This window comes from Eubalaena glacialis, chromosome 15 (assembly GCF_028564815.1).
Source record: "Eubalaena glacialis isolate mEubGla1 chromosome 15, mEubGla1.1.hap2.+ XY, whole genome shotgun sequence".
In the NCBI taxonomy this organism is placed as follows: Eukaryota; Metazoa; Chordata; class Mammalia; order Artiodactyla; family Balaenidae; genus Eubalaena; species Eubalaena glacialis.
In genome coordinates, this window is record NC_083730.1 from 25440164 (window position 1) to 25466239 (window position 26076).

Below are 26076 nucleotides of genomic sequence, written 5' to 3' on the forward strand. Positions count from 1 at the left end.
CTGCTAACACCACCAGTGACTGTAAGGGAAAAACCAGACAGATGACCTTGGCGAGGAAGAAAATGTCCCTTGGCATTTTTGTTTTCAAGGAACAGATATCCTTTCCCATATGAAGATCTACAAGTTGCAGTGGGGAAACCAGACCCCATTCTTGAACAATACCCTTCTGTTATTACATCCTTCACAAGGGTTGCTTTACAATTGATTGGGTGATGGTCTTAAACTGAGAATTTTCTGATTAGCATAATTACATCCCATCCTTTGCATCTTCCTAATTGTCCCTTTACAAATCATTTTCATATAATCACATAACCAAACCTAACAAATGTTGACAAATAAATGTCTTGTCTATACCTAACAATAGGTTGTCTTGTCCTAGAACTACAAACCTTTTTTTTTTAACTTTTTATTTTATATTGGAGTATAGTTGATTAACAATATTGTGTTAGTTTCAGGTGTATAGCAATGTGATTCAGTTATACATATACATGTATCTATTCTTTTTCAAGTTCTTTTCCCATTTAGGTTGTTACATAATACTGAGCAGAGCCCCCTGTGCTATACAGTAAGTAGGTCCTTGTTGGTTATCCTTTTTTTTTTTTTTCCAATATTTATTTTATTTTGGTTGAGCCGGGTCTTAGTTGCGGCATGCGATCTCTTCATTGCAGCATGTGGACTTCTTAGTTGCGGCAAGCATGCGGGATCCAGCTCCCCAAGCGGGCATCGAACCCGGGTCCCCTGCATTGGGAGCGTGGAGTCTTAACCACTGTGCCACCGGGGAAGTCGTGGTTATCCATTTTAAATAGAGCAGTGTGTACAGGTCAATCCCGAACTCCCTAACTATCCTTCCCCCGCCCCCCCCCCCCGCACCTTTCTCCCTGGTAACCATAAGTTCGTTCTATAAGTCTCTGAGTCTGTTTCTGAACAAACCTGTTTTTAATTGATTGATATTTAGAATCCATAACTTTATTTCTGGAAACAAAAAAAGAAGAATTTTGAGACGGTTCCTAAGGGGGCAATTCGTTTTCAGATCTTGTCAAACATATTCCACACTCCCTTTCTCCTTCGCCCTCCCTGACCTCTTCAAATCTCGTTCCTTTGGCTGAGAATCTCGCGAGATGTCGAGTTCTCATGAATTCTCCCATGAACCCCCACTCTTCCTTTTCCGGTCAGCGGCCTGAGGTGAGTGTTTCTTCGGCGTCTCTTCCGAGTGGGGAATCCTCTGGTTAATCGCTGCCATCCTGGCCTTGGCGGTGCCGTTTTCGAGACCCTCGGGAGGAGGACTCTCGCGGCTACTGATTTCTCCCTGAGAGCGGCGTTCTGTGCGGGGAGACGTGTCGGAGTCCCCCGCTTGGCGCCCCGGTGCTCTCGGGCCTCAGCGGGGCGCGATGGTTGGGAATGGGGCTGGCGGGGGGTACAGGCAGGCTGTGGTGGTTCCCGACTCCGGAGGTCCAGTGTCTTCGCGGTGAGTGGTGGCTGCGAACGCAGCGCATTTGTGGCCGCATCGAGAGAAATTTGGCGGGGGCGGGGAATAAAGTCAAGTCGGGTCGAGGCTTTTATTTAGTGGCTGAACGTAAGTGTTTCGAGTTCAAGTTCAGCGGCGCTTCATGCGGGTAATTGAAAGTGTGGAAAAAAGACTGGATTACTTGTGAGGCTGTGTGAGTAAAGGAGGTTTCTGTAGGGGGAGCCTGTAGAGGGTTGTAGTTGGGTCGAGTTACTTTCGTCTGAAGGATCCAGGCTTGGATTGAAACAGGCTGTGTTTTCTTCCAGAGGGTAAAAGGAATGATGTCCGTGTCACTAGTGTAGTGTCGGCACTGCTGTAGTCACTGGTAGTTGCACACGGGAAGAAACAGTGGATAGATGGCATTTCTTAGGACACCTTTGGATTAATCATGAAAACAACTACTCTCTGAGCAGCTGCTAGCAGCGTTTAGTACATAAACTGTGTAAGTTAAATATGTTGACAGAATTATACTTGCTCGTTTCCAGGTGACCTCTCAAAATGGTTCGCTATTCACTTGACCCAGAAAACCCCACAAAATGTAAGTGAACACGAAACATTTTTTATTTTGGAGTAAGAGGCAACAAGATGCCCAGAATTAACCAAAACTTCTTTTTTTTGGTATTTTTTAGCATGCAAGTCGAGAGGTTCAAATCTTCGTGTTCACTTTAAGGTATGTGAATCATAGTTATGCTCTAAAAGAGTTGTTTCACGAGTTCTAGTGAGTGTTTTATAACAATTCTAAAAAGGTAGCTGCGGTGATGGATTTCTTAGGACACCTTTGGATTTACCGTGAAAATAAATCGATTCTGAGCAGCCACCTTTTGGTCCGTGATCATCAGTATATAATGAGCACTTTGATTTAGGATTTGTGGAATTGGGTAAAACTACCAGAGAACTGCTTGAGAACCTAGTGTACATATCAAGATGTGGGACACGTAATTGTAGTTCATAAGATGATGGAGAACGTATTAAAGTGCATAAACATGCTTAGGGTTCACTTTTTTCCACCTTCAAACCAAGCCTCCCTTGGCTCATAATCACAGATTTTTTTTCTTCATTGTATCAGCTCACGTCCTAATAATGGAAAGGTTTTGGCTGTTGATAAATGTTGACATGTTGAAAATGTTAGAATTTAATGTTTAAAATTTTTGATTTTTTAAAAACATATGGTTAACTCACAGCTTATATTATTTATACTTAGAACACTCGTGAAACAGCCCAGGCCATTAAGGGTATGCATATCCGAAAAGCCACCAAGTATCTGAAGGATGTCACTTTAAAGAAGCAGTGTGTGCCGTTCCGTCGTTACAATGGTGGAGTTGGTAGGTGTGCCCAGGTGAGAATTCATAGTTGTCATTTAAAAAGACAAACTGTTAGAGGTGATTGGAGGGAGTAAGAATGGCCAAGATCTGCCTTTAAGCAGGCTCTTTCTGGTTGCTGTGATGACAGTCTTAGGACACCTTTGGATTAACCATGAAAAAAAACATCTTCTGAGCAACCTTGGTGTTGGTTAAAATAAATTCATCTTGTAACATTGATTTAAATTGGGGGAAATGACGAATGTGCTCTCTGGTTTTGTTTTTTAGGCCAAACAGTGGGGCTGGACGCAGGGTCGGTGGCCCAAAAAGAGTGCTGAATTTTTACTGCACATGCTCAAAAATGCAGAGAGTAATGCTGAACTTAAGGTACCCAAACCATAAACATCTTTACTTTATACATATAACTTGGATTGTTATTCAGTTACAGTTGCTGTTGTCCAGATTTATTTCCTTGATTGTCTTGCTTTCTCAAGTAGCTAAATTCTCCATTAAAAGAATTCTCTTAAATCTCTACCTCCAGTTTCCAACAGACCAAAATTTTTTGTCTGTAAAGCATTTCAGGAGCATGGTCTGCAGTTACTTCAAGCTTAAGTCTTTAGAATTTCCCCCCCTATAATCCCAGTACATGCAAAAGAAACGCTTTTTTTTTCTTGAGTATTTTACCAAGGGTTTGTAAACTTTCTTGTGCCATGGACCTTTTTTATACTATGGTTTGTGAATCCCTTCACAGGATATTTTTAAATACAATAAAATATGTACTATTCCAAAGGAACCAGTGTGATTGCCGTAGTAATGATTAATGTGGTTTGTTGCCTACATTCATAGTTGAGAGACATTAAGTTTCAGTTAGAAGTTAAAACAGCAATGTTTAACTGAACAAAACCTGTGCCAACAAAACAGGTTTATCCATTTGAGGAATTATCCATTACCCTTTTGCATTTGGAAAACTGGGTCAGAACTGGAATTAATGTGGATCTGTTTAGCTGTAGCCCTTCTAGCTGCTAAGCCTTGCTGTCAAAATCCTATTTATCATCAAGGCTTAGAAATAGACACAGACACTACCAGATCTTGTAACTCCACCCCTTTATGAATGCCACTTACAAACTTGGTGCATTTAGCACGGAGTTTTGGTAGTTAGATTTAAGGAAGGACACTTAGAATAAAGGTTAAAAAAACTGCTTGAACAAATATGCTATTTAAAGTCCTAAGGATTGCCTTTCAAATTATTATTATTTTTTTTTTTTTTTTTTTTCAAATTATTTTTTTAAGGCAGGGACTTGAATGATGCAGTTTGTGGTATTAAGATAAAGATGTTACCTGATTTTGTTCCAGGGCTTAGATGTAGATTCTCTGGTCATTGAGCATATCCAGGTGAACAAAGCCCCCAAGATGCGGCGCAGGACATACAGAGCTCACGGTCGGATCAACCCATACATGAGCTCTCCCTGCCACATTGAGATGATCCTTACTGAAAAAGAACAGATTGTTCCTAAACCAGAAGAGGAGGTTGCCCAGAAGAAAAAGGTAAATTACTTAGTCTCTGCTCAGTTTCATTTGGTACGTTAGATTTGTGGTTGCTGTGATGACTAACTTAGGACACCTTTGGAATAACCATGAAAGGAAACTATTCTGAACAACCAGCAACCTCTTCTAACCATTTTATTTTGGCTTTCATATGTCTCATTAGTTTCTTGATTAACAGTGAATAGTAACTTTGTATTGTTCAGTATGTTAAAACCATGTGATTATCTGCTGATGTCCATAGCCAGTTCAAATGCAACATGTCCAAAACTGGGCTCTCCTCCCTGCCCCCCAATAAGCTTGTTTTCAGTATCTGATTACATTTAGTTCTTTAAGCCTGAAACCTGGGAGTGATTGTTCACACCTAATGGATTTGTCTTCTATTGATTTTATCATTAAATATTATCCTCCATCCTTGCTGCCACTTAGTTCTTACCAGCTGGGCACCCTGCCTGCAGTCTTGGTTCTCTCCTGCTTACTCTGATGTCCTCCTGGCTGCCCTTCTCCCCATACCACTTCTCTACGCCAAAGGACTCTTTATGTTGTTCCCTTTATGTTGAAATTTCTGATTACTCTTTCATTGAGATACAACCTTCTGGAATCTTAATAGTGCTTTTTTCTTTTCCCCAGATATCCCAGAAGAAATTGAAGAAACAAAAACTTATGGCCCGGGAATAAATGCTGCAAAAAATAAATGCAAATAAAAGTAAAAGCAGTGTGTTGGTTGTCTTAATTGGTAAATCTATTTCAAGTGTCATCACAAAATGGATCAAATGAGTTTTCATAAAACATGCTATTTTGCATCTTTTGGTGCTTTGTATAAAATGGAGTTAGAACATGGGGAAATTTCTGAATCTCTTTTCCACCCACTTTATTGAGATTTAACACACTGTACAGTCTTCAGTAGCATTTAGTATATTCAGTTATGCATCCATCAGCACAATGAATTTTAGAGTTTTTCATGATCCCAAAGAGGAACCTTGGTTGGCTGTCACCTCCCCCCAATCCAGTGCTAGGTGACTGTTTACCTATTTCTGACTAGATTTGCCTATTGTGGACAATTCATATAAATGAAATCACAGTGTGACCTTCCTCACTGGCTTTGACTTAGCATGATTTTTTCAGGGTTGTAGCATGTACCTGTTGTTCATCATATAAAACATTTGGGGCTTTTTTTCTTTTAGCTACTGTTAGTGTTGCTGTGAACTGTAAAAGTTCTGTGGGCATGTTTTCCTTTCAAGTGTGTGCACCAAGAGTGGAATTCCAGGGTCATAAGGTAATTTTAATGAACACTGGAGGAACTGCAGGACTCCTAAAGCAGTGCCGTTTACAGTGCGACCAGCAGTGTATGAAGGTTCGAATTTCTTCATCACCTAGATGTCGCTGATTATAGCTGTCCTAGTGGGAGGGAAGTTGTATACCCATTTCTTGTAAAAATAGCCGCTCAAAGCTGACGATGTTAATTTTCCCTGCTTTTCAATTTAAGACGCTTGTAGCAGGGTGTGTAGCTTAGCGACAACTGCGTTCGTAAATAGCCTAGCCATCACCGCAAGCTTCCCTGTTGGTGGTGAGCCGCCGGTACAGGCGCTTATCCTCTCCTGGGTCAGCGTCGTGGATCTTGTTCCGGTGACCGGGCGGCTGGGGAGCACGGCGCTTCCGCCTCCCCCGCAAGCTCTAAGCTGACTGCCGGGGCTGCGCCGGAAGCCGCCCCCGTCCCCGCAGGGCGTCACCGTTACGTCCGGTGCGTCCTCAGGCTGACGCAGGCGCGCCTTTGTCGGTCCCTCTTGCGGTGCCCATTGGGTTGGCTGCGGCACGTCCCCCCGCGACCCTCCCTCCGGAAGTGTGGACACTGCCACTGGGGCTTGGTTGCCGCGGGTGAGCGGGGCCGGGTGGGTCCGGGCTGCGACCGGGGCTTCGGGGCGCTGCGCATTCTCCTGTCCTCACGGTACACCAGCGCCCTTGCCCTGTGCCTCCCCCTGCGTCGGTCTCCACCCCTTCCTGCCTCCGTCCGCCTGTCTTTGCCTCAGGATCCGCTCTCTGGCCTGCATTGTCGGTATCACTTTTTATCGTCGTCGCCACCATTCGCTCGTACTCTCCCGTGTCTTTCAGTCCTTGCCTTTGACTTAGACTGTCTCGCTCTCTTTTGTCTCCAGTGAAGTGATCCGCCGACTGGTCACTTAGAGGAAGTGGCGTTCCCCCGCCACAGCTGCTCTTGTTCTCATAGAGCCTCCGCCTTTTCCTGTTCCATTGTATTGGACTAAGTCGAATGCAAGAAATTCCTCTCCTCCACGTTTCAATCCATCTTTCTCGCTGTGTTGGATATTCGAGAATTGGCTTGGAGGGAGTAAATAAAATCATGATTTTATCAATTTATCGTAGTCACCTTCTAGACCTTTCTAAGCCATAATTATAACAAAAGTAATTAGTACTAATTGTTCTTGAGAATTCATTTAAAGCACAATTTCAAGTAGGTAAAAACCTGAATCTTTATGATGGAGGGATTGCCTGTCATCATATTAGCCTAGTGCTCGGTAGCATTGCCAGTTGTTTTGAAGGGTTTAGTTGCATTTGAAAGTTTGGTAGAAAGGGGAATAACATGATGATCGTGTTTTGGGGAGAGAAGATGCAAGAGCACTGAGCTAGGAAACCAGAATTAGGAATTCTGGTCTTAGCCAGTTCTAGTTACTAGTTACCTGAAGTGTGGACTTTGGACAGGTTACAACTTTTGGATGTGTTTGGGTTTTGTTTTGTTTTTTTCTTATGGTAGCAACATTTACGTAGTACTTAATATATGCAGACACGGTTCTGAGCTTTGTACTCCTATTAATTTGTCTCATCCACACTACATCCCTGTGAGATCGGTACTATTATTGTCTTCTTTTTACGCATGGGAGAATTAAGGCACAGTCTGGTTAAGTAATTTGCCCAGGAACACTATATAGAAAATGGTGGAAGCAGGGCTCAAATCCAGGCAGCTGCCAGCCATCCTGTTTGATTATTATGCTAGGGTACCTAAACCAGTAAGAAGTATTTTCAGCTCAGATTCTAAATGTCTAGTAGCCAAAAATTATGATTTCTTGAAAAATGCTGAAAAAGACTCTTGCTCGTTTGGCTTATTTTGATCAGAGGATATATTCTTTAAAATTTTGGAACAAAATATTTTGGCAAATTCTAAAATTATTTTAATTTGTCTAGGGGACTGTTTTAAAGACTCCAGTTATGAATCCCTTATAAAATAGTTGGTCATTCCCTGATACACATTTACATTTTTATTTGTTTACAGCTCTTGTAATTCATTTCAAAGCCACATTCAGATTGGATTACGTATACCACTCTTCAGTTGTGTTGTGAATCATTTTAAATTGCCTGAGCGTAGCAGTACTTAATCATTTACCACTAAATACTACTTAGCTTACAATATTTTGAAAATAAGTTTAACATGCTGAATTATTAGCCTTATGCACTGTTCTGAAGTTTCTTAGTTTTTAAAGCCTTTGCTAAGGGATTAAAAATTCTTGTAAATTTAAGAGGTCTTCGGTTTAATTGTGTGTTGTGGAAGTAGTATTGGCTCTTTTTCAAGAAATTGCTGATCTTGAGAAATTCCAAGTTGACTTCTAATTATCAAGGAAATTTAGGTGTTAATTTTTGGAAATAGACAATTGACTTATACCAATAATACTAAATAAAACTTTTATTACTCAATACCCCTTTATTGCCATTAAAAAGAAAAAGCAAATCTGTCAAGGGAGAGTTGTTGGCTGGAAAAGGCCAGCCAGTATGCAGCCTAGAGGTCTTCCAAAGTGATATCTTAGTGAGTTCCATATTACAAGATTTGCCCTTAGCATTGTTCAGTCCCTGGAGATGATTAGGCCCTGGGAGTTAATTCACACTAAACTGGCGTATGTCAAAATTACCAAATTCCTTAATGTTTTTGTGCCTCCTTTTCTTTATCCGTAAATGGAAATGCCAAGGTACCCAACCTCACTGGGTGTTTTGAGGATTAAATGAGTTGATACATGTAAAGGGCTTAACTGCCTAGCACCCCGCAAATGATGGTGTCATTCCTTTATCATCAAATTTATGATTGTGGAGCAGTGATTGGAGAGGTTTGGAGGCAGGCACCTCACTATTATTTTCAGGTCTACCACCTGTTATTCCTTTACCTTGTAGATAGCAGCATTTTAATTTAATAGACTCTTGCTTTAAGCTAATACCTGTAGTGTGATTTAAGTTTTTCCTTCAGAGTAGAAATAGTCTTTTCATATATCTTAATCCTTTTACCTGAAGGTAAATTCCTTCAGTCATTAATCTATGATGATCTAATTTGTTCTTTCTTCTTGTTTATCAACAGCTCAGGATCTCAAGCCTGGGACAATGGTGTGCATTCTCTGCATCGTCATTCCAGTTCTGCTCTGGGTCTACAAAAAGTTCCTGGAACCATATATATACCCTCTGATTTCCCCCTTTGTTAGTCGTATGTGGCCTAGGAAAGCTATACGAGAATCCAAGGATAAAAACAAAGGCAAAATAGACTGTAAGGTAAGAACATTAAAATGCCTTGAATAAGGGGGGGTGGGGATGCAGGATGAAATACTTGGCTTTTGGAAAGGCAGGTTCTTCCAACCAGAAGCTTCATTAATGTGTCTAAATTTCCTTCTTTTTTAAAATAAGGGTTTGGGATTTGTATTTGTAATTAACGTTTGCTTTAAACTAAGGTTTTAAACTAGTCCTCTGATTTATGCATTTGCTTCTTGCTTTATGGCCACGATAATAACCAGTATTTCCTGAGTGGTAAGAGTAATGGTAAATAGTTAATAAATAACAAGAGATGATTCTAAAATAAGCCAAGTTTCACTGATTGATAACTTTGATAAGAGATTTAATTGGTAGGATCATAGAGGTATTTTTTTTTAAACAAAATGGAGCTATTTTTTGAAATGAATATTTAGACAACTCTGTTGTCTTTAGTGTTGGTGATTGTTAAATACAACTTTGTGTTAAACTGCACAAATTTAGCCATCCTGCACATTTCTGGAAGTAGTTTTTTCATTCTGAAGTTTGTTGTCTGTTTTTAAAGAGAATATCTATTAAAATGTATGTCTGTTTGTTGTAATAATATCTAAAGTGGTTTTTCATTTTAGGGTGCAGACATAAATGGATTACCGACAAGAGGACCAACGGAAACCTCTGATAAAAAGAAAGACTAAAGTGATGGTCCCAAAGGATCTCATTGTTTTAAAAATAGATCTGATAGTCTGAAGCACCTTCTTTGTACTTGTCTCTGATCTTTTTCCCTGAAACCAGAATTTGGGTTAGATAGTTTAGATATTTACCTGACACTAATCAGGAAATACCTGGTATTTGTATTTAAAATGTAGCTAGTTATATTTAATGACCTCATTCCTGAGTTCCTTTTTCATTAAAGTAGCTTTCATTTCTTTTATTGCAGTTTTAAAAATAAGAATAAAGAAAAGGTTCGTGCCAGTAGACACTGTTACTAAATCAGTCCCTAAAAATCCTTGGGCCTCTAGCTTTTATTCAGGCTCTTCAAATTTGAAGAGTGAGTATAATTTTACTGTGAAAGAGTGCAGTGAGACTGTGCAGTGAAATGAAAGGTAGTTTTTGGAGATGATAATGACTTGAAACATAAAGATGTAATTACTGTCTCACTCAATGGAGCAGCTTATCTATGAGAGTAGTAATTACTGTTTATTGCTCTGAGGAAGATAGAAAAGACAGGGAAATGGGGTAACCTCTCTGAAAAATGGAACATCTTTTACGTAAATTGCTAATGTATATTATAAAATTCTAATTCTTGTAGCATTCCTTCTGTTCCTACGGATGTATTAAATATTCAGTTTAGCTTGTTGTTCTTTTTTCTTTTAAAATATAAATACTTAAAAGTAAGATTTTTTAACCACATCAGAAATCAGGATTGTAATAGTGTGATGGCATCCGGATAGTTATGGGGCAGCGATATTTTTTTCTTCTTTTTTTTTAAAGTTTAGATTGTATCAGTTATTTTGTTCCATAATAAGACACCAAAATTCGTGGTTTTCAGCAACAGTGACGTTCCTGGATAGTTATTTGCTGGTCTGGGCCTCTTCACATGATCTTTCATCCCCAGGCCTCTTCATTTTAGTGTAAGGATCTATAAATATTCAAAGACGATGAGACATATCTTTATAGAATATTTATTTTCACTGAAGCAAGGAGAAGTTAGAAAGGACTCCCTGCCTTGGGTCCCCAGTGAAGTCCTGGGTCCTAACTGAGGCTCTGTTAAGCTGTGTCTGGTCAAGTCATTGATCCACCTTAGACTTCCTTTGATATAAATGTGTTTCAACTTTTCTGCCCCAGCCTACCTGAAGGATAAGATAAATTCTCATTAGCAACTAAATCCAGTTGATTAGTTTGTTTTTTAAGGTATTAAAAACTATATTATGAAAATAGCAGATGTTCATAGTAGAACAATGCAAGGACAGATTAAATGAAAAGTTAATGTTCTTTCTCTGCTCTCATTCCTTTGTTCTAGCTCCACAGATGTAACCACTATTAGCTTTTTGTATAGCCTTCTAGCAACTTTCTTAAAATATATCAGTTTTTAAAAATCAAATAAGGTCTATAATGTCCTGACTCCCATAGTCCCCAAAGGCTTTACTCATTTAGCTGTTGCTTTTGTTTAGGATTTATCTTCCTATTTTAAGTGATACATGTATACTGCAGTTTTTGGAGCTATCAACTTTAAACATTATTGACTTCCTGCCATGGTTGAGATATAGCTGTTTTACACTGTAGTCCCTCTGCTTCTCCCACACATCCTCCAGGTATGTTTTTGTAAATTTTGGTTGTCATTGATCAGTGTGTATATCATGATGCGTGCTCCAGATGTTTTCCATTTGCCCCTCCGAATCTGCTCCCTCACCCTACTCTCCTGCTCAAGAAAGCTGTATGGACTACATCAACAGGCTTCCTATGACCTCTGGGATCTGTTGGTTTGGCCAGTGGTATCTGCAGCAGGAGATGGGAGGGAGTGAAGAAAAGAGTGAGGTCAGGGTATTTATTCCCTTGGCTCCTTCCCTTCAAGGTATCTTCAGGTCAGATGTGTTCCTCAGCCAAAAGTCACTGTACCTCATGGTGACCAACTCCACATGACCCCTTTCAGTTTCCACTGGTGTCTCCCTCTCGTCTTTTTGGGCCTAGGGTTGATGGCATCGGTTACTACTGGCTTAGGGTCACTGCTTTATCTTGAGCGTACCGTCTGCTTCTTGCTGGACACTGATAGGATGAGCAGGTGACTACTGCTCACTGCATAGATTGTGAGTGTAGTGCGATTGAGTTTCCCTTCACTTCGAGTGTTGCTTGCCTGCAGTTACTCATTACCTTTTTCTCCCCGTACACTTCCTCCATTGACTAGTTGTTGCCTAGGCCCGAGGCACAGTGGCAGTCCTTGGGACTTTTCTTCACCACTCCTGTGTTGGATCTCTTGTTCCCTGGATCCCATATCTTCCTCTGTTGGTTGACTCCTTCATTTTTCCTGTAGCATACCAGTTTTTCTAATTCAGTACTCTTAAAAAGTTGAGACACATAATTTTGAAAAGTGATCCCCCAAATCACTCCAGTTCATTTAAACCTACCTTCCTGAGAATCACTGGTCTTCTAAGGCCTTTTCTGCTTCTAGCAGTCTCCCACTAGAGCACTGGTACCCAATCTTGTATTTTCACATACTAGTAAAAAAATATTTTTTAAAAACTTGAGGGGGCTGCTACACCGTTACCAACTTTTTTTTTTTGCCAAGCGGGAATATATTAAAAGGCTGTGACTTATTATCACCATTATTTCATAAAAGAAGACATTTTGACACCAAAAGAGTGAAGAGGAACATGGGAATAAAGGATAACAGTAGCTCATTAGTGTGAATACGTTTATAAAAGATATCTTTGTTTTCGTGAGAAATTCACAGTTTTGTCCATATTTTTCTTTTTTTTTTTTTTTTTGTCAAAAGCTTTTTCTGCATCTATTGAGATTATCATATGGTTTTTATTCTTCAATTTGTTAGTATGGTGTATCACATTGATTGATTTGTGTATATTGAGAATCCTTACATCCCTGGGATAAATCCCACTTGATCATGGTGTATGATCCTTTTAATGTTTTGTTGGATTCTGTTTGCTAGTATTTTCTTGAGGATTTTTGCATCTATATTCATCAGTAATATTGGTCTTTAATTTTCTTTTTTTGTAGTATCTTTGTCTTGTTTTAGTATCAGGGTGATGGTGGCCTCATAGAATGAGTTTGGGAGTGTTCCTTCCTCCGCAATTTCTTGGAAGAGTTTGAGAAGGATGGGTGTTAGCTCTTCTCTGAATGTTTGATAGAATTCACCTGTGAAGCCATCTGGTCCTGGACTTTTGCTTGTTGGAAGATTTTTAACCACAGTTTCAATTTCATTACTTGTGATTGGTCTGTTCATATTTTCTATTTCTTCCTGGTTCAGTCTTGGAAGATTATACGTTTCTAAGAATTTGTCCATTTCTTCCAGGTTGTCCATTTTATTGGCATAGAGTTGCTTGTAGTAGTCTCTTAGGATGCTTTGTCATTCTGTGGTGTCTGTTGTAACTTCTCCCTTTTCATTTCTAATTTTATTGATTTGAGTCCTCTCCCTCTTTTTCTTGATGAGTCTGGCTAATGGTTTATCAATTTTGTTTATCTTCTCAAAGAACCAGCTTTTAGTTTTATTGATCTTTGCTATTGTTTTCTTTGTTTCTATTTCATTTATTTCCGCTCTGATCTTTATGATTTCTTTCCTTCTGCTAATTTTGAGTTTTGTTTGTTCTTCTTTCTCAAGTTCCTTTTGGTGTAAGTTTAGATTGTTTATTTGAGATGTTTCTTGTTTCTTGAGGTAGGCTTGTATTGCTCTAAACTTCCCTCTTAGAACTGCTTTTGCTGCATCCCATTGGTTTTGGATCGTTGTGTTTTCATTGTCATTTGTCTCTAGGTATTTTTTGACTTCCTCTTTGATTTCTTCAGTGATCTCTTGGTTATTTAGTAACGTATTGTTTAGCCTCCATGTGTTTGTGTTTTTTATGTTTTTTTCCCTGTAATTCATTTCTAATCTCATAGCGTTGTGGTCAGAAAAGATGCTTGATATGATTTCAATTTTCTTAAATTTACTGAGGCTTGCTTTGTGACCCAAGATGTGATCTATCCTGGAGAATGTTCCGTGCGCACTTGAGAAGAAAGTGTAATCTGTTTTTGGATGGAATGTCCTGTAAATATCACTTAAATCTATCTGGTCTATTGTGTCATTTAAAGCTTCTGTTTCCTTATTTATTTTCATTTTGGATGATCTGTCCATTGGTGTAAGTGAGGTGTTAAAGTCCCACACTATTATTGTGTTACTGTGGATTTCCTCTTTTACAGCTGTTAGCAGTTGCCTTATGTATTGAGGTGCTCCTATGTTGGGTGCATATATATTTATAATTGTTATATCTTCTTGGATTGATCCCTTGATCATTAGGTAGTGTCCTTCCTTGTCTCTTGTAACATTCTTTATTTTAAAGTCTATTTTATCTGATATGAGTATTGCTACTCCAGCTTTCTTTTGATTTCCATTTGCATGGAATATCTTTTTCCATCCCCTCACTTTAAGTCTGAATGTGTCCCTGAGTCTGAAGTGGGTCTGTTGTAGACAGCATATATGTGGGTCATGTTTTTGTATCCATTCAGCGAGCCTGTGTCTTTTGGTTGGAGCATTTAATCCATTCACATTTAAGGTAATTATCGATAGGTATGTTCCTATGACCATTTTCTTAATTGTTTTGGGTTTGTTTTTGTAGGTCCTTTTCTTGTCTTGTGTTTCCCACTTAGAGACGTTCCTTTAGCATTTGTTGTAGAGCTGGTTTGGTGGTGCTGAATTCTCTTAGCTTTTGCTTGTCTGTAAAGCTTTTGATTTCTCCATCGAATCTGAATGAGATCCTTGCCGGGTAGAGTAATCTTGGTTGTAGGTTCTTCCCTTTCATCACTTTAAGTATATCATGCCACTCCCTTCTGGCTTGTAGAGTTTCTGCTGAGAAATCAGCTGTTTACCTTATGGGAGTTCCCTTGTATGCTATTTGTCGTTTTTCCCTTGCTGCTTTTAGTAATTTTTCTTTGTCTTTAGTTTTTGCCAATTTGATTACTATGTGTCTTGGCGTGTTTCTCCTTGGGTTTATCCTGTATGGGACTCTGCGCTTCCTGGACTTGGGTGGCTATTTCCTTTCCCATGTTAGGGAAGTTTTTGACTATAATCTCTTCAAATATTTTCTCGGGTGCTTTCTCTCTCTCTTCTCCTTCTGGGACCCCTATAATGCGAATGTTCTTGGGTTTAATGTTGTCCCAGAGGTCTCTTAGGCTGTCTTCATTTCTTTTCATTCTTTTTTCTTCATTCTGTTCCGCAGCAGTGATTTCCACCATTCTGTCTTCCAGGTCACTTATCCGTTCTTCTGCTTCAGTTATTCTGCTATTGATTCCTTCTAGTGTAGTTTTCATTTCAGTTATTGTATTGTTCATCTCTGTTTGTTCTTTAATTCTTCTAGGTCTTTGTTAAACATTTCTTGCATCTTCTCGATCTTTGCCTCCATTCTTTTTCCAAGGTCCTGGATCATCTTCACTATCATTATTCTGAATTCTTTTTCTGGAATGTTGCCTATCTCCACTTCATTTAGTTGTTTTTCTGGGGTTTTATCCTGTTCCTTCATCTGGTACATAGCCCTCTGCCTTTTCATCTGGTCTCTCTTTCTGTGAATATGGTTATTGTTCCACAGGCTGCAGGATTGTAGTTCTTCTTGCTTCTCCATATTTTTCTTTTTATGGTTGGTGAACAGTTTTTTTTTAATTAATTAATTTGTTTATTTATTTATGGCTGCATTGGGTCTTCTTTGCTGCGCGTTGGGCTTTCTCTAGTTGCAGTGAGCGGGGGCTACTCTTCGTTGCGGTGCGCGGGCTTCAGTAGTTGTGGCACATGGGCTCAGTAGTTGTTGCTCTCGGGCTCTAGAGCACAGGCTCAGTAGTTGTGACACACGGGCTTAGTTGCTCTGCGGCATGTGAGATCTTCCCGGACCAGGGATTAAACCCATGTCCCCTGCACTGGCAGGCGGATTCTTAACCACTGTGCCACTAGGGAAGCCTGGTTGGTGAAAGCTTATTACCTATCCTTGGACTGGACTTGGTAGCCACTGTTCTATACCACACAACTATTCTCTTGCCCCCCACCCCAAAAATCAATTCTGACATGTCAGTCTATATTATATATATGCTAAGTGTAGAGTCTAGGGGTAATGAGTCTAGGGTTAATGAAATCACGGGGGCAAGCTTTCTTAGCTCACCTGATCAAGGGATCCAAAAGCCAGTCAGCAATCATTTTATGTCTAAATTCACAAAATATGTGTATACTGGAATACTATGTAGCAGTGAAAAATGAAAACTCAAAAGTAATTATGTTGCATGATGTATGAAGAGTGGTTACTTCTGGGGGATTGGAAAGAAGAATAAGTGAGCTTTCTAGGGTGCTGGAAATGTCTATCTCCATGTGATTGGTGGTTACACAGTTATATATTGAGAAGATATACATAAGAGAAGATTTAGATACAACCTTAACATTTGTCAGTTTACTATAGGCAAGTCAATAAAAAAGTAAATATAAAAGTGAATTCTTCGATGTGTGCATCCACATGGGTGAATCGTGAAAAAAAAATTTGAGAGAAAAAAAAGCCACAAAATAATACATGCTGAATGATTTTTATATAATTCAAAAATAGGCAAAACTAAACAATATTACCAAAGTGGTAAAACAATTTCTAACAATCTAGAGAGTAATTAGCATAGAAGTTAGGATGGTGGTTACCTCAGGGGAGAGAGATGCAATCAAGGAGAAGCACAGAGAGGGCTTTCTGGGATATTGCTACTGTGAATGAAAAATGTTGCCTGCCATATCAGTAAACAAGGGATGCTGCAGCCATCAAGCCATCACATTACAGCAGCAACCCCCTCACCCCCCCAACACTGAGCCCTAAGGGATCTCAGGGTGGAGACAGGATGCCTGCCACCAAGCCCTCAGCGACTGCAACCACACCCCAGTGGTGCACTCTGAGGAGACTCGGGATGAAAAACACAGGATACTGGCCCCAGATAGCTGAGGTGCGTATCAAAGGAATGATTTCAATGAGCCCATACTTTTGCATCTCCCCATACAGAGAAAAGCACTAAATTCATTAACTTGAGATGACTGGTTTTCTTTAATTAACAATAATCTTTTGATGTCTGACTACCTGGATTTTGTTACAAAACTCCCATATATCCTGGCTCCTCCCTTACCTCTTCGGAGCAGTTCCTCCGAGCTATCTGAGAGGCTGTCTTCTGGGTTTGGGTCCTCAGAGAGTCCACCGAATAAAACAATTCTCTACTCTTAGGTTGTGCAATTTTTTTTAGTCAATGCTACTATTTCTTAGTTGGGTAGTGGGTTTAACAATACTGTTCTTTAAGCTGTGTCCATTAAATATTTCTTCTCATGACATGTTTCACAATTTAAAACAGCAGCATGGGTCACCTCCCCAAACCCTTTACTTACCAATGCATCTTTCCTAGAGTTTAATATTATTCTACAACTAATACATTAATGTATTCTTATTGTAAAGTATTTTAAAAATACAGATAGTGGGACTTCCCTGGTGGTGCAGTGGTTAAGAATCCATCTGCCAATGCAGGGGACATGGGTTTGAGCCCTGGTCCGGGAAGATCCCACATGCCGCAGAGCAACTAAGCCCGTGCGCCACAACACTGAGCCTGTGCTCTAGAGCCTGTGAGCCACAACTACTGAGCCCACGTGCTGCAACTACTGAAGCCTGTGCACCTAGAGCCTGTGCTCTGCAACAAGAGAAGCCACCGCAATGAGAAGCCTGCGCACCACAACGAAGAGTAACCCGGCTCGCTACAACTAGAGAAAGTCCTCACGCAGCAACAAAGACTCAATGCAACCAAAAAATATATGGATAGATAGATAGTATAAAAATCCCTCCTGACCCCCCTCCTAGATTTTTTTTTTCTGGTGCCCTATTTATTTTTCTTATTGTTGACTTTGAAGATAGACTTTAAACAATCTGAAGGAAAAGAAATTAACACGTGAACAATCTTTTTTGTTTTTTTCTTCAGTTTTTAGTTGTGCAGTTATTCACCTTAATTCATTAAAAATGTACTTGTTTTAAAGACCCTGTAAATAGAGTGACCACCCACTAATGTGGGATATGAGTAAGTCGCCCCTCTCCGCGTGGTATTTTTGTCTGTAAAAAGCAGAGTGTCTTATAGGAATCTTATTGATCACACAGTAGTTACAAGAATGTCAGATATAATGATGTATACAATCTAAACAAGTCAGGCTAATTAAGAATTTACATAATGTAAAAATGTACATATTAAAAGTTAGCCATGTGGACAGATGCGTGCATCGGGAAGAGTAGCTGATTGGGGTTGAGGGCCTGTTTGCAGTAATATTGCTTTTTCTTCCTCAGTTACAATGAATAACTGCCACTCACAGATACAAGTTTTCCACACACATCTAAACACACAAGGGTTCATGGTGACCTGCTAATGTCCAGTCTCAAGTGGGTCTGTGATCCTTCTGTGATAGCTCTCACACAAATAGTACATAGTGAACCCCATGCGGTAGTAGGAAGCACTGGTTATTTATTCTAGCTGGACTTTGAAAATGTTTAATGTTTGATATTAATATCTGTGAAGAACATGTTTCCTTTTGCTATTTTCAAAACTGACATGCACATGGAGTGGGGGAATTTTGATGACTGCTTGACCTAACAGTCATAACTGAAATACTCTTAAAAATGCTTTTTAATAACATTTTAGTCACACACTTAACATAAAACGTGGATCATCTACAGCTTTAAGCCAAAAGGTAGAGAAAGTGTATCTCAATTTTAATGCTTTTAGTTTAGCGGTAGTTGTGACGTATGGGCTTAGGTGCTCCGCGGCACGTGGGATCTTCCCGGACCAGGGCTTGAACCCGTGTCCCCTGCATTGGCAGGCGGCTTCTTAACCACTGCACCACCAGGGAAGTCCCTGTGCTGTTCTTATAATAAAAATTAAAATAGTATATAAACATTGAGAATAGACAGACGACTAGGCTTAAAACAGATTGTTGAGACACAAGAGCAGTCACTGTCGCCACAGTCGGAGCCGTGGCAGCCACCGCCTGGGGCCGCCGGGACCCTCCACCTCGCCGCCCCCGCCCAGCCTGCCGCGCCATGCGGTCGGAGAAAACCTTCAAACGGCGCCGAACCTTCGAACAAAGAGGAGAAGATGTCCGACCTATCCAAGAGCAGCATCCCACCAAAATCCCGGTAGAATGATGGGAAGGTGAGAAGCAACTTCCGGTCCTGGATAAAACAAAGTTCCTGGTGCCTGATCACGTCAACATGAGTGAGTTCATCAAGACAATTAGAAGGCGCTTACAGCTCAACGCTCATACACCCAGGTATAACAGCCCATTTTACTTAGCAAGGTGACGTAACTCTATGGAAGTCATCATATCTTCACACACTGGTGGTGTTGGCATAAAGACCTCTGAGATGACCTTTTCTAGTAAGAGTGGGCTCTGCAGCCAGACTGCCTGGATTCGAATCATTACTTGCTAGCTTTGTGATGTTGGGAAGTTTAACTTCTTGGGACTGTAAAACCAGGATGATAAATAAGTACCTATTCTGGAGGGTCATAATGACCATTAAGTGAGTTAATACACCTGAAACTTCTACCACAGTGCCTGGTATGGTAGGTGTCTTCAAAACATCGTTAGCTAATATTAGTTTGTGACTCATCCTAATTTGGCCCCAGCAGGAAGGAGACGCTGACAACTGCACAGTAACCCCTCTAAGTCCAGCAGTGAGGCAGTGGACAGCTTCTCTTAGGAACTGTGGTGGTCTGGCTGTCCAAACAGCTTTCTCGCAAGGCTTAGCCTCAGGGCTCCGGGTAAGGAAAGATGAACAGGGACTCTGTACACTTAGATGTATAGCTGGGCTCTCCTGCAGGCAGGAGGAGTTTGAGAACTAACTGGGTAGCCTCTCACTCGGCCAGGCAGGCAACACTCTGGACCTGAGGAGTCACTGCCTCTGGGTATTCAACACTGTCCGCAGCAGTGTCTTACCTGACTGCTCAGGGCTGGCATTGCAGGGGATTCGTCATCACTGCCTACAGGGATGCCTAGGGGACTGCTCAGTCCAGTCATCTGCACAGCTTACTGGCTGTGTGTCCTTGTCTGAGTCCTCTCATGTCCCTAAGGCTCAGTTCCTCACCTCTAATATAAAGAAACTTGGATAATTGCTGATGTCCCTTCCCAGGTGCAATTTTATTTGACTATCTGTTCATCCAGCCTGTGCTTGAACACATGTAATGATCAGAATCTCATTTTTCTTCCAGGTAGACCATTTCATTAATAGTAAGCTTAATTTCACTTCACAACCTATTGTGAAATGTTTTCCAGGCCATTAAATAAATTTCTACATCAACTCTTTCTCACAGAATTGCTTGCAGATTTAGATAAAATAACAGTGCATATAGGTCATAGCAAACAATCCACAACGTGAATTGTTAATTATTAGTATTGATCTTATTGTCAAAAAGTTCTTACATGGAGTGGAAATCTGCAACCTGTAACTTCAGATCTGTGGTCCTAATTTGGTTCCCTGGCACACACAAAATAAGTGGTCATGCCCCCTGCTCCATATTTATCTCAAGTCTTCTCTTTATCTAATTGTGCATCCTCAGTTCTGTCAGCCATTCCACATCGAACATGAGACCTCTCACCATCCTGATTGCCCTTAATCTAGTTCTGGTTAATGTATAGTATATCCCTGTTAGGAGGGGCACCCAGAAACTAGCAACTACATGTGAGTTGATTACCATCTGGGTTATGCAGGTGAATTAACATTTACAGAAAAGGGCACACTACATGCATTACTTAATTTAACTCTCAAAGCATCTGTGAGATATGAGTGGGGTATTACTGTCTCCAGTAATAGAAAACTAGTCTCACAGAGGTTAAGTAGCTGCTATGGGCTGCATGTTTGTGTTTCCCCTAAATTTATATATTGAAACCTTAACCCCAATGGGACAGTATTAGGAGGTGAGCCTTTTGGAGGTAATTAGGTTTAGGTAAGGTCATGAGGGTGGAGCCCCCAGGACAGGATTAGTGTCTTTTTTTCTTTTTCTTTTGGCCTCACCGTGCAGCATGTGGGATCTTTGTTTCCTGACCAGGGATCAAACCTGTGCCCCCTGCAGTGGAAACACAGAGTCTTAACCACTAGACCACCAGGGAAGTCCCAGGACTGGTGTCTTTATTAGGAGAGAAAGAGACTAGACCTCTCTTTCTCCACCATGTGAGGCTACAGTGACAAGAGCCATTGACAAACCAGGAAGAGTGTTCTCACCAGGTACCAGATCTGCCAGCGCCTTAATTAACAGAGGTTGGACTTCTCAACCTCCAGAATTGTGAGAAATAAATGTCTGTTGTTTAAGCTACCCAGTGTATGGTATTCAGTTATAGGAGCTAACTAAGAACAGACTAGGATAGTCTCTTTCTCAAATCATTCAGCTCATAATTGTGGAACCAGAATTCAAAGTCAAGTCTGACTCCAAAGTCTGCTCTTCTTTCTCAGAAAAGTTGGAAACATGAGCACTGTTCTTGGACAGGCTTGAAACAATAATCTAGAGATAGTTTTGATCCTGCTTGTGGAGTGGCCTTCTAATAGGCATGGGTCCTTTTTGACCCTTTAGGTTCTAAGAAGAGAGTCATCACCCTGTAGATGAAGAATTATTCACACATGAAGTCTATATTCAACTTGCAACACAGAAAAGCTGCATGGCAGACACTGTAAACCAGCAGTTATAAAAAACTCAACTTAGGAGGTTTAGAAAGACACCTGGTCTACCCATTTGGCTCCAGTTTATGCCCTGACCCTTCTTTTACTCCTGTTTTGTTGGTTCTTTTTTTTCTTTTCTTTTCTTTTCTTTTTTTTGGCTGCACCACGCAGCTTGCAGGATCTTAGTTCCCTGATCAGGGATTGAACCTGGGCCCACGGCAGTGAAAGCACCAAGTCCTAACCACTGGACTGCCAGGGAATTCCCTCCTCCTATTTTCAATGTTCCAATTTCTGTATTTCATGTGTTTACAAGTCATTTTAAATATTTGGGGGAAGAAGAGTATAAACGAACTAACAAATGAATAATTAGCTCCAGCTCTTTCCCTTTTACTACATCATATCTGAACTGAGCTTTCCGGAATACAAGCAAGCTTGTTTAGCAGCCTGCCCTACTTACTGAACTTACAGTTATCTAATACCTTCTAGGATCCTTTTAATTTGAACCATAACTTACCCATTTTTTTTAAAGTTTTCAGTCTACAGCATTTAAAAATCTTTAATCATACTTCTTTTTGAATAGGTGATATGTTCACGAGGTACAAAATTCACAAGGTACAAGAGTGCACACAGAGAAAGATTTTGTTCTCCCACCCTGGTTCCCAAGAACCCAGTTCCCCTTCTAAGAGGTAGTCAGATTTACCAATTTCTTCTTTATCCTTCCAGAGTTATTCTCTGAAGGCATAAGCAAATACACACATATGTATGTATTTACTTTCTCTTTTTTTAGACAAAAGTAACATACAATATGCACTGCTTGGTTTTCTTTTTTCAATTAAAAGTATATCTTAGGACTTCCCTGGTGGCTCAGTGGTTAAGAATCCGCCTACCAATGCAGGGGACATGGGTTCGATCCCTGGTCTGGGAAGATCCCACATGCCGCAGAGCAACTAAGCCCGTGCACCACAACTACTGAGCCTGTGTGCTGCAACTATTGAAGCCCCAGCACCTACAGCCCATGCTCCACAACAAGAGAAGCCACCACAATGAGAAGCTCGCGCGCCACAGTGAAGAGTAGAGCCCACTCACCGCAACTAGAGAGAGCCCACGAACAGCAAGAGACTCAATGCAGCCAAAAAAAAAAAGTATATCTTAGAAAGAATAAGTGTATCTTGGGACTTCCCTGGCGGTCCAGTGGTTAAGACTCTGTGCTTCCAATGCAGGGGGCACAGGTTTGATCCCTGGTCGGGAATTAAGATCCCACAAGCTGCGCCATGTGGCCAAAAAATGAAAAAAGAAAAAAAAAAAAAAAAGAATAAGTGTATCTTGAAGATCAATGGATATTAGGTTGTTTTCTGTCTTTCAACATTACAAAAAATACTGTATCAAAATACAGGAAGGAAAAATGGGCAAAATTGAAAGGAGAAATAGTTTACAATAATAGTTGGAGACTTTAATACACCTCTCTCAATAATGGATAGAACCATCAGACAGAAGGTAAGTAAAGAGAGGACTTGAACAACACAGTAAGCCAACTGGCTCCAACAGACACATGCAGAAAACTTTACTCAACAACAGCAGAGTACACATTCGTCTCAAGTGCACATAGGTCGTTCTCAAAAATAGAGCATATGTTAAGCCACAGATTAAGTCTCAAAAGATTTAAAAGATAGATATCATATAAAGTGTCCTCTCTGACTACAATGGAAGGAAGTTAGAAATCAGTAGAAGAAGGAAAACTGGAAAATTCACAGATTTGTGGAAATTAAACAATAGACTCTTAAATAACCCAGTGGATCAAAGAAGAAATCACAAAGGAAATTAGGAAATATCTTGAGACAAATGAAAATAAAAACACAAAATAACAAAACTTATGGATTCAACTATACTTCAATAAAAAGTAAATTAAAAAAAACTTATGGGACCCAGTGAAAGCAGTGCTAAAGGGGAAATTTATAGCTATAAATGTTTACATTAAAAAAGAAGAAAGATCTCAAATCAACAACTTAACTTTACAACTTAAGAAACTAAGAAAAAAAAAAAAGAACAAACTAAACCCAAAACTAGCAGAGGGAAAGAAATAGTTAAGATTAAAGCAGAGATAAATGAGATAGAGAATAGGAAAATGATAGAGAAAATCAACAAAACCAAAAGATGATTTTTTGAAAAGATCAACAAAATTGACAAATCTTTAGCTAGACTGACTAAGAAAACTAGAGAGAAGAGTCAAATTACTAAAATCATAAATGAAAGTGGGGACATTACAACCTATGCTACAGAAATAAAAAAAGATTATAAGAGTACTGTGAACAATCGTACACCAACAAAATGAATAACCTAGATGAAGTGGACAAATTCCTAGAAACACAAGACCTACAGAGACTGAATCATGAAGAGATAGATATCCTGAATAGACCTATAACTAGTAAAGAGATTGAATCAGTAATCAAAAATCTCCCAACAAAGAAAAGCCCTGGACCTAATGGCTGCTTCACAGGTGAATTCTAGGGACTTCCCTGGTGGTCCAGTGGTTAGGACTCCACACTTCCAATGCAGGGGACATAAGTTCGATCCCTGGTCAGGGAACTAAGATCCCACATGCCACGCTGCCAAAAAAAAAAAAAAAAAAGAGAGAGGGAGAGAGACCTGAAACCTACAGATCAGTATCTCTAATGTATATAGATTCAAAAATTCTCAACAAAATACTACCAAACCAAATTCAACAGTATATTAAAAGGACCAAGTGGGCTTTATTCCTGGAATGAAAGAATGGTTCAGTGTACAGAAATTGCTCAATGTAATATACCACATTAACAGAATGAAGGGGAAAAAACTCCACGTGATCATCTCAATTGATGCAGAGAAAGCATTTGACAAAATTCAATACCTTTTCGTGATAAAACACTCAACAAACTAGAAATAGAAGGAAACTACCTTAACATAATACTATTCAGCCTTAAAAAGAAAAGAAATTCTGATATGTGCTGTAACATGGATGACCCTTGAGGACATTAAGCTAAGTGAAATAAGCCAGTCACAAAAAAGACAAATACTGTATGATTATAAATGAGGTATCTAAAGTAGTCAAAGTCATAGAGACAGAAAGTAGAATGGTGGTTGCATTGGTGGGGTTAGGGGCAGTGAGGAAAAGGGAGTTAGTGTTTAATGGGTACAGAGTTTCAGTTGGGGAAGATGAAAAAGTTCTGGAGATAGATGGTGGGGACAGTTAAACAACAGTGTAAATATACTTAATACTACAAAAATGTACATTAAAAAATGGTTAAGATAGTAAATTTTGTTTGTATTTTACCACAATAAAAAATGTTTTTTAAATTACCAAAAAAAATTTACTGTAGTAAATATCTTTCTATGTAAATTATTTCAATTGTGTGCTTTTTTTTTTTTTTTTTTTTGGCTGCACTGCAGTGCATGCAGGATCTTAGTTCCCCGACCAGGGGATCAAACCTGTGCCTCCTGCAGTGGAAGCTCGGAGTCTTAATCACTGGACCGCCAGGGAATTCCCTTGTGTGTGAACTCATATTTGTAAAATAGGTTTCTAGAAGTGTATGTTGCAGTGTCAAAGGGTATGTGTTTTATAATTTTGAAAATATTGTCAAACTGTTGGTGATGCTGATGTACATGCCCTCCAGCAATGTATGGGGTCTGGTCCCTACACCTTTGCCAACAGTGTGTTATCAAACTTTTTGATGTTCGCCAATCTGATTTGAGAAAATATCTCAGGGTAGCTTTCATATGACTTTCTCCTGTTATGAGTTTTGGTGAGGTTTAAGAGCCATTAGTATTTGCTCTTTCTTTTTTTTTTTTAATTTATTTTTTGGCTACACAATGAGGCATGTCCCATACCAGGGATCGAACCTGCGCCCTCTGCAGTAGAAGTGCAGAGTCTTAACCACTGGACTGCCAGGGAAGTCGCAAGTATTTCCTTTTCGGTTAACTGTTCCTATGTTGGGCAGTGGTATTTTGAACCCAAATGCAGAAATTTCGAGTTCCTTTAAATGTCATTCAGCTCATTTTTGTTCACTATTGTAGTTAATTGAAAGAATTTTGAATTCTAATTTTCCTACCCAGGAAACTGGCTCTCTTTATATTTTTGCCAGTCTGTGGATCTGGTCTCTGGCCACAATGCCTGATCTTCCAACTGGGATTTCCTGAATTCCAGGGACATCCGGAGACTCTTTTTGGCCCCAGAGTCTTAAAGTTCATTTCTAACCTATAGTCTCTCCTTCCACCATCACCTCTCTTTTACCATAAAAATTCAAGTTCACAACTAAATCACCATAAAACAACCATAAAAATCCATTCTCTTTGGACTTTCCTGTTTATGTTGTTTATATTAGAAGGTGAACTCTTGGAGGTCTGAGTAACCTAGGTGTATAACGTTCAGTAACTTAAAAAAAAAATACAAACTGTTTTGTATTATATTTTCTCAGGGGTAAAACGGAGACAATAATACTTTACTCACAGCATTGTGAAAATTAGGTCCAATTATGTATATATTTTGATATATTACATATATACACTTGTATATGTTTGAATACATGCACATATATTAGTTTTGTATATATATTGAATATATTCATGTATGCAAACTGTACAAATGCATAAAAATTGAAAAATAAAAGTTACATTTCCAACCCAGTTCTTCAGACTTTTAAATAAATTGGAATTATGTTCTACATATTGTTTGTTAAACTTAATTTCATTTAACAACCTGTTGTGAAGGACTTTCCAAGTCATTAAATAACTTTCTACGTCCTTCTTTTTAAAGGCGTAGTATTCTGTTGGATGGATGTGCCATAATGCATTCAGCCAATCC

At 39.6% G+C, this 26076-nt stretch overlaps 2 protein-coding genes and 4 non-coding genes across 8 annotated transcripts; all 6 read left to right on the forward strand.

Moving 5' to 3' along the window:
* The first annotated feature begins 1200 nt into the window (after positions 1-1200).
* RPL17 (ribosomal protein L17) lies at positions 1201-5064 on the forward strand. The gene is made up of 7 exons (XM_061169550.1): positions 1201-1465; positions 1990-2042; positions 2134-2174; positions 2706-2840; positions 3091-3189; positions 4156-4347; positions 4975-5064. The coding sequence occupies exons 2-7, from the start codon at positions 2003-2005 to the stop codon at positions 5020-5022; spliced, it is 555 nt and encodes a 184-aa protein (XP_061025533.1). The 5' UTR covers positions 1201-1465; positions 1990-2002; the 3' UTR covers positions 5023-5064.
* Positions 1853-1918, forward strand: LOC133076068 (small nucleolar RNA SNORD58). The gene has a single exon (XR_009697479.1). It is a non-coding gene; the product is annotated as a small nucleolar RNA SNORD58 (small nucleolar RNA).
* On the forward strand, positions 2255-2319 carry LOC133076066 (small nucleolar RNA SNORD58). Its single transcript, XR_009697477.1, has one exon. It is a non-coding gene; the product is annotated as a small nucleolar RNA SNORD58 (small nucleolar RNA).
* Positions 2939-3003, forward strand: LOC133076065 (small nucleolar RNA SNORD58). Its single transcript, XR_009697476.1, has one exon. It is a non-coding gene; the product is annotated as a small nucleolar RNA SNORD58 (small nucleolar RNA).
* On the forward strand, positions 4398-4461 carry LOC133076067 (small nucleolar RNA SNORD58). The gene has a single exon (XR_009697478.1). It is a non-coding gene; the product is annotated as a small nucleolar RNA SNORD58 (small nucleolar RNA).
* Positions 5065-6074: 1010 nt separating the features above from the next.
* C15H18orf32 (chromosome 15 C18orf32 homolog) lies at positions 6075-10206 on the forward strand. 3 transcript variants are annotated; one of them, XM_061169548.1, is made up of 3 exons: positions 6075-6289; positions 8696-8883; positions 9486-10206. In XM_061169548.1, exons 2-3 carry the CDS (start codon positions 8719-8721, stop codon positions 9549-9551), a joined length of 231 nt encoding a protein of 76 aa, XP_061025531.1. In that variant the 5' UTR covers positions 6075-6289; positions 8696-8718; the 3' UTR covers positions 9552-10206. The 3 variants fall into 3 exon arrangements, with proteins under 3 accessions (XP_061025531.1, XP_061025530.1, XP_061025532.1); XM_061169547.1 differs by having other exon boundaries at positions 6076-6219; XM_061169549.1 differs by lacking the exon at positions 6075-6289 and adding an exon at positions 6371-6393.
* The last annotated feature ends 15870 nt before the right edge of the window (positions 10207-26076 follow it).

What these genes read in the sequence shown, in the direction of transcription:
- RPL17 (XM_061169550.1), top strand. Translation starts at nt 2,003, where the DNA reads ATGGTTCGCTATTCACTTGACCCAGAAAACCCCACAAAAT. An exon ending in AGAGTAATGCTGAACTTAAG is followed by an intron (nt 3,190 to 4,155) that starts GTACCCAAACCA and finishes ATTTTGTTCCAG; the next exon opens with GGCTTAGATGTAGATTCTCT. An exon ending in AGGTTGCCCAGAAGAAAAAG is followed by an intron (nt 4,348 to 4,974) that starts GTAAATTACTTA and finishes TCTTTTCCCCAG; the next exon opens with ATATCCCAGAAGAAATTGAA.
- C15H18orf32 (XM_061169548.1), top strand. Translation starts at nt 8,719, where the DNA reads ATGGTGTGCATTCTCTGCATCGTCATTCCAGTTCTGCTCTGGGTCTAC. An exon ending in AAGGCAAAATAGACTGTAAG is followed by an intron (nt 8,884 to 9,485) that starts GTAAGAACATTA and finishes TTTTCATTTTAG; the next exon opens with GGTGCAGACATAAATGGATT.